This window comes from Cetorhinus maximus, chromosome 18 (genome assembly GCF_964194155.1).
Source record: "Cetorhinus maximus chromosome 18, sCetMax3.hap1.1, whole genome shotgun sequence".
In the NCBI taxonomy this organism is placed as follows: Eukaryota; Metazoa; Chordata; class Chondrichthyes; order Lamniformes; family Cetorhinidae; genus Cetorhinus; species Cetorhinus maximus.
Genome location: NC_135896.1, coordinates 39,083,950 through 39,095,047, shown reverse-complemented (window position 1 = coordinate 39,095,047; position 11,098 = coordinate 39,083,950). Strand labels below are relative to the sequence as shown.

At 40.0% G+C, this 11,098-nt stretch overlaps 1 protein-coding gene across 3 annotated transcripts in view; it reads right to left on the bottom strand.

The window, feature by feature from the left end:
- Positions 1 to 2,751: 2,751 nt before the first annotated feature.
- trmt61a (tRNA methyltransferase 61A) overlaps positions 2,752 to 11,098 on the bottom strand; it is a 52,636-nt gene continuing 44,289 nt past the window's right edge. For all 3 annotated transcript variants that reach the window (XM_078562438.1, XM_078562439.1, XM_078562440.1), the window contains exon 4: positions 2,752 to 3,420. In XM_078562438.1, the coding sequence (XP_078418564.1) occupies positions 3,107 to 3,420 (314 nt within the window). In that variant the 3' untranslated portion in view covers positions 2,752 to 3,106. The remainder of the gene's footprint in view (positions 3,421 to 11,098) is intronic.

The window sequence follows — 11,098 nt, the reverse complement described above, 5'->3', positions numbered from 1 at the left end:
CCATTATCAAGCCAGAAGCTTAACCCAGGTTCAGTGGAGAGATCACAGATTTGAACCTGTGACCCCAAAACATTAGCCTGGGCTTCTGAATCACTAGTCCAGTGACATAGAAACATAGAAAATAGGAGCAGGAGTAGGCCATTCAGCCCTTTGAGCCTGCTCCACCATTCATTATGGCTGATCATCCAACTCAATAGCCTGCTCCCGTTTTTTCCCCATATCCTTTGATCCCTTTCGACCCAAGAGCTATATCTAACTCCTTCTTGAAAACATACAATATTTTGGCCTCAGCTACTTTCTGTGGTAGCGAATTCCACAGGCTCACCACTCTCTGGGTGAAGAAATTTCTCCTCATCTCAGTCCTAAATGGTCTACCCCGTATCCTCAGACTGTGACCCCTGGTTCTGGACTCCCCCACCATCGGGAACTTCCTTGCACTATGACCACTATGCCACCATCTCCCCCTACCAAGTACAGAGTCTGGGCTGGCACTTCGGTGCACTATTAAAGGAATGCTTCACTGTCGGAGGTGCCACATTTCGGATGAGACTTCCATGGCCCTGTCAACTCCCTCAGGTCGATGAAAGATTTTTTTGAAGAGCAGGGAATTTGCCAGGTATTTCAGCCAGTATTTGTCCCTCAGCCAACACCTTAAAACAGATGATTCTGGACATTTAAATTATTATTGGTTTTCGGATCTTACACATGAAATTGCCTTGCATGTTTCAGTGTTACAATAATGACAATGCTGAAAAAGCATTTCATTTTCTGTAGGGCAATTTGGGATACTTGAATGGGACAAACCGATGGATTCAGCTGGTCTCTTTCTATACTTTCCATGTAAGCTCACGCTGTCAGGAAATATTCTTCACACAGAGTGACCTGCCTGGTCTTCCGGGTAAGCTAGGGCAGACAGAAACTAGTCATTCAGGCATGTGATGAGGTAGGGGCTGTATCCAGGGAGGGTAACCATGGGCCAGTTAGCTTAACATCTGTCATTGGGAAAATGTTAGAGTCTATTATAAAGTATGTAACAGCAGAGCATTTAGAACTGCAAAATATAATCAAGCAGAGTCAGCATGGCTTCATGAAGGGGAAATCATGCCTAGCAAACTTATTAAAATTCTTTGAGGAGGTAACAAGCAGGGTAGATAAAGGGAATCAGTAGATGTAATATATTTGGATTTCCAAAAGGCGTTCAATAAGGTACCACACATAAGGCTACTTAATAAGATAAGAGCCCGTGGTGTTGGGGATAGTATATTAGCATGGTTAGAGGACTGGCTAAATAATAGAAGGCAGAGAGTCGGGATGTGGGGGCATTTTCAGGATGGCAACCTGAAGTGGAGTGCCAAAGGGGTCAGTGCTGGGGCCACAATTATTTACAATATATATTAATAACGGAGTTTTACAGATGACACAAAAGTGGGAAGGCAAGTGGTGAGGGTGACACAGAGTCTACAGAGGGATATAGACAGGTTAAGTGAGTGGGCAAAAACGTGGCAGATGGAACATAATGTGGGAAAATGTGAGGTTATGCACTTTGGCATGAAGAATAGAGGAACTGAATATTATTTGAATGGAGATAGATTGAAGAAAGCTGCAGCACAGAGGGACTTGGGGGTCCTCATGCATGAATCCCAAAAATCTAGCATACAAGTTCAGCGGGTAATAGGGAAGGCAAGTGAAATGTTGGCATTTATTTCAAAGGGAATGGAGTATAAAAATAGGGAAGTCTTGGTAAAACTATACAAGGCGCTAGTTAGGCCACACCTAGAATACTGTGAACAATTTTGGTCCCCTTATCTAAGGAAAGATATACTGGCATTGGAAGCAGTCCAGAGAAGGTTCACTAGTTGATCCTGGGGATGGTGGGATTTTCTTATGAGGAGAGGATGAGTTGGTTGGGCCTGTGCTCATTGGTGTTTAGGAGAATGAGAGGCAACCTTATTGAAACATATAAGATTCTTAGGGGGCTTGAGAGGGTAAATGCTGAGAGGTTGTTTCCCCTTGTGGGAGAGTCTAGGACCAGAGGGCATAATCTCAGAGTAAGGGGGCATCCACTTAAAACAGAGATGAGGAGGAATTTCTTCTCTCAGAGGGTAGTCAATCTGTGGAATTCTTTACCACAGAGGGCTGTAGAGGCTGGGTCGTTAAGTATATTCAAGGCTGAGATAGACAGATTTTTTAATCAGTAAGGGAATCAAGGGGTATGGGGGAAAGGCAGGAAAGTGGAAGATTATCAGATCAGCCATGATCTCATTGAATGGCAGAGCAGACTCGATGGGCCGAATGGTGTACTTCTGCTCCTACGTCTTATGGTCTTAGGGTGCCTACAAGGGTTACCTGGCCTCCTCTTCTGGTTCTTGGTAAATTCTGAATTTTTTTTTGAGCTCCACGCCTAAATTTGAAATTAACTGAATATTCTCTACAGAAAGACAAGTTTCAGGACCTTGCTGTCTTGCAGTACTTAAAACTCAAATAGAGACAGGAGCCATGTGTACCCGTAAATGAATTTTCCAGCTTGCCAACATTTCCGAACACAGTGAGCAGTCTTGCAACACAAAGTGGAAAGTTGGAATGTTTTCATACCACATCGTTTATAAACAAGTACAACCATTACCATGTAAGTCGGCCATCAAAATCACTCTCCAATTATTTCGTGCTTATGTGTGCATGCAGCCTCAGTCTATATGTATCAGATCATACCAGTACGTTCCAAAATTTACTGTAAGCAAAAGTCACTTAATATTCTTGTGTATAAAACATTTATTAGAAAACCAATTAAATAAAAAAAATTCTAAAGAAACAAAGGACAGATGAAAGAAGGCCAGCACAACATGCCCACATGGAATTTATATGTGGTTTAGAGCCCACTGGTTCATTCCATTTACAACCCATGTTCTGATTTTGCATTCAATTCAATGCTGTTTCTCCGACATTTTCTGCAAAAACAGAGTAAAAGGTTATGTTCTTGCTGTCATTCTTGGCATGCATTACTGAACCAACTGCACATAAATGCAACTCTGTGGTATTTGATTCCAGATTCCAGCTTTTTTTTTGGGAGAAGAAAATAAAAACTGTTCAAATTAACATTTGTCAGTGCCTATGAGAGATATTTTGTAGCAAAGGTTAAATACCCAGTATGACCTGCCATCTCTCTCAGAGGTGCACCACTTTTAAACTGTTGTGAATCAGTCCAGCTGTTTTCCTTGGATTGGTTCTTCACATCGCCTGGTGTGTTCTGGTTATTTGTGTCTCCTGTACCAAGGTCAGGGAGCTGCAGGCTCACAGTCCTGACATCATACACACGGAGGAGAATTTCAAATGTACTGATATCCATGAAATCTTGCTCAGTCATAGCTAGGCAGGTGCGCTGTACTTGCTCAATACAGGGAGAGAAAGAACAGATCCTTCCACCTGCATTAAAAAAAGAACATTTAGAAATTAAAAATAATTAAAACATCCCATGTGTCCATTCTACCCATCACAGACAAAATTAATTCACTTTTACCTTTCTATCTTTGTTTGAAAACCATGACACACACACATTTGATTTGTGCTTTATCCTTCATTTCTCATTTGTCCTTTTCCTTTATCCCTCAAGTTTTAATTTTTCCCCACCATCCCCACTTCCCCCTTTTTAGCACCTTATTTTAAAATCATATAGACTGCTATTATTTTATTAATTCAACATGATCATGATTCTTCCCTTCCTCTCCTCCCCAGGCTCCCCTCCTCCTGTGGTCAAAGACCGTAGAGGTGACAGCCCAATATGGTGGAATAAACCAAAAATTCAATGAATGCAAAGGAATCCTATGAAATTCAAAGCAGTTTTGTAAATTAGACAGCATTTGAACACAGCCACATGATGGGACCTGCACAGAAATGATGGAAAAGGTCAGGAGTGACTATACAACTCAATAGGATTACATGGCAGGCTGCACTGTAAAATAAAATCGAAGATGTATTGGCATGTTAAACCCTCCATGGTCGATGTTGTTTTCACAATGAGGTCAATCACAAAGTTCTTTGGAGAAGGACTATGGGACAACCTTTTCCCCGAATACAGAAGCTTGCCCAAGGGCATTTTTACTCATTAGGAACTTTAAGAATGTAGAACACGAAAAAAAACCACAAAATATGAAAGCATTATTCCAGTTGGGGGACTAACCAATCAACTGAAGTATCAATTCCTCAATTTTATATTGAGGTAAAGTCTAACATTCTATTAGCCTTCTTGATTACTTTTTGTACAAATGCACATAGGCACCCAAATCCCTTTGCTTTTCCACAGCTCTTAGCCTCTCCCCATTATGAAAATATTCCGATTTGTCCTTCAGATCCAAAGTGGATGACCTCACACATCCCCACATTGAACTCCACTCGCCATTGATTTGCCTACTCACTTAATCTATTTATGTCCCTTGGGATATTCCTGCTCCTATGTACTGAATTTACTGTAAATCCTAACAGCACCATCTGTAAACTTGGATTTACAATTCTCTACCCCTTCATCCAAGTCATTGATATACACAGTGAAATGGTGACTATGGTATTGTCAATAATAAATCTTTCCAGCCTATTTGTTGGAGCACTTCTACATTGTCTACCTTATCCTCATTATTTTTCCTGTTTGGATTATACATCCTATGCAACAATTCTACATGTAATATTGTCAATATGATTAACAGAGCATTTTCCCCCAGGTTGTTAATATTTTAAATGAAATACATTCTAGATTTAATGCTTTCTACTAACAAAATTTAATTTTTATATATGCTCCATTTTTAAGCTGCAATAAATTGTTAAGAAGGAAGGGTTTTAATCATGCTATAAGCCTCAAGATTCAATATCCCTTAATAAAATGCAGCTTTAAATTTTTGCCTTTGGTGCAAAGTCACCCCTTCAAGATGACTGATAAGGGAGGTTACTCCCAAAGCCCATCCAAATCAAATCAAGGATCATCAGTAAGTACAGTACAAGAAAGTCCTAGCCTTGTCCCTCAGATTCCCTGTGGATTAATTATTCAAAATTAATGTAATTTTACTAAATTGCAAATCGCAGCAAAACATTGAAAAGGTTAAGTCAAGTTAAAAACATTTATTCCATTTGCAACCTGAGAGGTTGCTCCAGGTTGTTATGAAACCCATATTTTGTGCAGCTCAATGGAATTCAACAGCAACAATGACCTTAGACAATATCTGCATGTTGTCAGCTGCTTGAGTAAAGGCTGCATTGTAATCACCTTAAGTTACATTCAAAAATAGCCAGTACACTTCAACCTACCAACTTTAATCAGAGAATCTGTTCAAGCTGTTCTAGCAATGACAGAACCTATCAAATGGTAGATATTTACAACCATTGCAGAATTCTATTTGATTAAATAATAGCATTTCACAGATATAATGTATGCAGTAATTGTTGCTTTGAAAAACCAATCAAGTACCAGATTTAAGTAGATTTTCATTACCTCTAGCCCTGGTTGCTTACAAAATATATAGCAAAAGGAAGCCAGATGGCAATCAGTGTAAATTTATCCTTTGAATTCAGCCTCCAAAATTTGTACCTTTCAAATCTGAAGTAAGAGATAATGCTGGCAAACCATCTTCTTTAACACCTACTCTCCCCACCAACCCAAAGGTCTTGAATTCATGACCTGAATATTATACCTATTTATAGTTAATGGGTGGAAAACTTAACTTGATAAAGACCAAGTCCTTCTGAATCACTCAACCAGACATGCCATTTAAACCACTGAACATCTTTCCCATAAATATAAAAAACAGGGCTGTTTGACCCTCCCAACCTCCAAGGGGGATTCAAAGAAAAATAAATGCAACAATTAAAATAACATACAAGGACATTCAAATCAGAACCTGATTTAACCAAGGCGAATAGTCTTTCTCTTTCTATTCATTGGTTAATAATCATTACATCTAATAATAGTTCTTTATTATTCTCTAATTATTCTTTATTTTTCTCTAATACAAAATTATCAGCCTTCCCTACAAGTGCTCTTACCACAGCAACCAGCCTCCTTGTATGTCAAATAATGCGCCATCTCTGGTTTCTTGTCCATTTGCTGCAACACCACCCCTGCTGCCTCAGCATTTCTTACTTAACAGCACAGCTTTTAACCATCTGGATCCCAACCTTCCGAAAATTAAATGCCTCTTCAATCTTATTCATTGTACTTGATGGACCAAACAGCCTTTTCTTAGCCCATGCTTTTGCTCCTTCATGCATTTCTCTGGTTTTCTCTGGCAATTCTTTCCCCTTCTTTAGACACTGGTTCTTTGCTGGGGTACAGTTTCATGGGCATCAGTAATGGTCCAGTATCTCTTTCAAGTGGCCATTATTCATGTTGGATCCTTGACGGGCAGATTGTGCTGGCAGACTATTAAACTATGATGGTATCGCAAGTATTTGATTTGCCCTCATCCAAGTCCACTCACATGAACTTCCAGCAAGAGTCAAAAGATAGAAGTTTTGGAGCAAGAACCCCAGACAATTTCCCTCTGCATGCAAAGGGTAGGGACCAATTGTAGGAACCCTGTCATCATCCTAAACTAGATTATCTAACAAATTTGGTTGAGAGTAGTATACCTCAAACCCAAAGAATTTTTGAAAATTGCTAATGATGATATCGAATTACATCTCAACTTCTATGCTTTTATGTCACACTTTTAACACAGCAAAATGCTCCAATTTCTTCACAAGAATGTTAAACAAAGTTTGATTCCGAGTCACAGGAGGAGATAACAGGACACTTAAGGTAGGTTTTAAGGAGCATTTTAAAGAAGGGAGAGGCACAAAGTGAGGAAGAGAGGTGGGGCATTTAGGGAAATTAGGGCCAAGGCAGTTAAAAGCACCACTGTCAATGCTGGGGCGATTAAAATCAGGGATGTAGAAGGAAGGCAGGACTCTTGGAGGGTGGTCAGGCTGGAAGAGGTTAGAGATGGAGGGGGGGGCAAGGCCATGGGGAGATTTGAAAACAAGGGTGAGGCGATGGCAGACTGGGAGCCAATGTCGGACAGCAAGGATCGGTGATGAATGAATAGAATTTTCTGCGAGTTAAGATATGGGCAATTTTTTAATGAGTACAAGTTTATGTAGGGTGGAAGATGGGAAGCTAGCCATAACATATTCTGCTTATTTGGTTTCATCCATACTGTAATGCGTAAGTTTTAAAGTTTGTAACACTGGCACACGTTTTCATTGTTACCGTCTCACTTTTTTGTTGTATCTTATGTAGGCCATTTTGTTCTGTCAAATAAATATAGCTGTTCCCATGGGCATAAAATACTAGCTGCATAGCTCTCACAATGGCTGCAGGTTGCTTGGTGAGAAACCCATCTCATCAGCCTCAATCCAGCTGTCATTGCACATCAGTTCACCATACAGACAAAAAAATCTGTGTTCATATATGATACTAATGATATTTAATCGTAAATGATATTAAAATACTTTTTTCATAAAAACTATTTTTTGGTTTAACATTATATGCATTTTTGTAAGTAATATGCCAGGTATTTTTGATGATAAAGCTAATAAATTAACAAGATTTTCCTACAATTTCTGCTGAGACACCAATCTCAGCAAATTTGTATTCCAATACCAGTTTGAATTTCAGTCTTCTTCGAATCACAGTAAATGTTTAGAAATTGAAACAAACTCAAAAAACAACTAAGCAGAACCTATTTTACAGTTCCAGATGAATGACAGTGAACACTGATGGAAGAATCTGCTTGCCAGTCTAATAGCTGTATCCATCTGCTTCTTAATATTATCTAGAGTTAACTGAATTGGCTGCACATGCCTCCAGGGGGACCTTGGGAGGAAGCAGAATAGGATCACATTACCTTCAGCTGAAGATTTTTGCGAAAATTTTAGCTTTGCCTCTTGCACTCAAGTACTGAACCCCACGATACTTGAGGGCAAAGATATTCATGGAACTACCTCCCTCCATCACAGGCCTCACTATTCACCATTTTTCTCAACCAGGCGAAATAAGGTTAGGAACAGAAGTAGGCCATTCAGCCCCTCTAGCCTGTTCCATCTTTCAATGAGATCATGGCTGAACTGTGACCCAACTCTATATACTTCCTTTAAAACCCAAGGATACCAACCATCTAGTCCTGGTGATGTCACTCATTAATGCCATTATTTTCCTCATTAGGGTTATTTTGCTGACATTAATTTTGATGAGTTCCTGTCCCTGATTCAATATTAGTTTCCTAGGGATGTCTGGCATGCTGACTTCTTCCTTTATTGTAAATACTGGCAGGAAGTGAGTATTCAACATTTTCACCATTTTCCTATTTTCATCAACCATATCATTAGCAGGTTCTACGGGGCCTACATTGCTCCTGACCACCATCTGTTTTCCCTAATTTAATTGTAAAAATTCTGTTCATTTTGACATCCTTCTCCAGTTTCTTTTCATATTCCCTTTCAATATGTTTTGTCACTCTTTGTTCTTAGTATTCCTTCAGTTTTCCCAGATTGCATTTTTATATGCTTTTTCTTTTAGTTTTATGTTGCCTCTTATTCCTTAAGTCATCCATGGATTTTCTTTTTGTAAGTAAAGTTCTTGTCCCTTAGGGGTATAACTTGGGTCTGTATCACATTAGATTCTTTTTTTAATATCTCCCACTGACCTTCTCCCTTTTACCCATTAACAGTGCACTACTGTGGGCAGATTCTATCTCAGTACATTGAAGTCAACCTTACCTAAATCTAGAAACCTGGCTTCAGGTTTCTTCCTTACATTAAAATCGATCATATTATGATTGCTATTAGAGAAATGCTCATGCACCATTAGGCTGTTAGCTAAATCTGGCTCATTACTAAATCTACTATGCCTTTCCCTGTTGTTGGTTGTATGACATATTGTTGCAGAAAACGTCCCAGACACACACAAGAATTTCACTCACTATCTTTCTGACATATGTGAATCTGCCTATCCCATCTATATGCAAGTTAAAACCTCCCATTAAAATCACTCTGCCTTTGCTACATGCTTGCCCAATCGCTGTAGTTATACAATATGCCACTTAACAGCTGCTACCAGAACGCCTATGTACAACTCTCACCAGTCACAAATCCTTTTCTATTTCTTCATTCTACCCATAAAGTCTCCTGCTGCCTGCCTGCTTACATCTTGTTATGTCCTTTCTTACCAGTGAAGTGAATTCATTCTTAATCACTCAGGCTACTTCTGCCCCCTATCATTTTTCCCATCTTTCCTGTAGGCTGTTTAAACTGGCATATTTAGTTCCCAGTCCTTACCATCTTGCAGCCATATAATGGTTACCATGTCGTACCTCCAAGTTGAATTTGCACCTTCAATTCATTCAATTGGTTTCTTATAATCCATGCGTTTATATAAAGAATACTTATTTGGATCACACACTCTAAGCTGTCACATGTTTACTTTTCTCTCTTGGTTTAATTACTTCCTATCTCTTAAGTTTTCCCTTTACTTGTAGTGCCTAAATAACAATAAATGACTGTCCCTTTACTCTCTTGCCTTTTGTTTGTTTTCAAACTATTATTTATACTACCTTTTCCACTCCAGGTTTCTAGCCCATTTACTAGTTTAAAGTAGTTGACACTGCTCTAGTTATCCTTTGCGCTAGGACCCTTGTTCCAGCCCGGTTCAGGTGGAGCCTGTCCCAACAGTACTCTTCCTTCCTATCCTAGTACTGGTGCCAGTCAGAAGCAAACTGTCCAGATACTTCTCCCCATCCTTTTCAGTTGGTGTCTCTCCAACTCACAGTCCAGCTCAATGGCTGAGCCAAAGATATTCAAGGTAGAGATGTCTACTGCAGATGTATTCACTCAGAAGTCCCACTGTCAACAAACTCCCATATATTGCAGACCAGGTACGCAACATGCGCTGTCATATTTTAGTCCAGATTATTTATAGAACCATAGAAAAGTTACAGCACAGAAGGAGGCCATTTGGCCTACCTTGTCCATGTCAGCCCGAGGACACCCAGTTGCTCTTTCTAATCCCACTTTCCTGCACCTGGCCCATAGCCCTGCAGCTTACAGCACTTAAGGTGCAGATCCAGGTACTTTTTAAAAGAGTTTAGAGTTTCTGCCTCTACCACCAACTTGGACAGCGAATTCCAGACACCCACTACCCTCTGCGTAAAAAAGTTCTTCCTCATGTCCCCCCTACACCTTCTGCCACTTATCTTGAATCTATGTGCCCTGGTTCTAGAATTCTCCACCAATGGAAACAATTTTATCCTGTCCACTCTATCTATTCCCCTCATAATTTTGTACACCTCAATCAAGTCACCTCTCAGCCTTTTTTCTAAGGAAAACAACCCCAACCTATCCAATCTCTCCTCATAGCTACACTTTTCTAACCCTGGCAACATTCTTGTAAACCTCCTCTGCACTCTCTCCAGAGCTATTACGTCCTCCCTGTAATGTGGTGACCAGAACTGCACACAATACTCCAGTTGTGGTCTCACCAGTGTTTTATACAATTCCAACATTATATCCTTACTTTTATATTCTATGCCTCTGCCAATGAAGGAGAGCATTCAATATGCCTTCTTTACAACCTTGTCTACTTGAACTGTTGCCTTCAGGGACCTGTGTACTTGTACGCCAAGATCTCTCACTTCATCTACCCCTCTTAGTATATTCCCATTTATTGTGTAATCCCTGTAACTGTTTGACCTCCCTAAATGTATGACCTCCCACTTCTCTATGTTAAAATCCATCTGCCACTTTACCGCCCACTCCACCAACCCATCTATATCGTTTTTGAGATTATGGCTATCCTCTACACTATCCACTACTCGGCCAATCTTTGTGTCATCTGCAAATTTCCCAATCGTGCCCCCCACGTTCACGTCTAAATCGTTAATATATAACACAAACAGCAAGGGTCCCAACATCGAGCCCTGTGGAACACCACCTGAGACAACTTTCCATTCGCAAGGGCATCGATCAACCATTACCCTTTGTTTCCTGTTACAAAGCCAACCTTTTATCCAGTTTGCCACATTACCCTGAATCCCATGGGCTTTCACCTTCCTGACCAATCTGCCATTTGGGACCTTGTCAAATG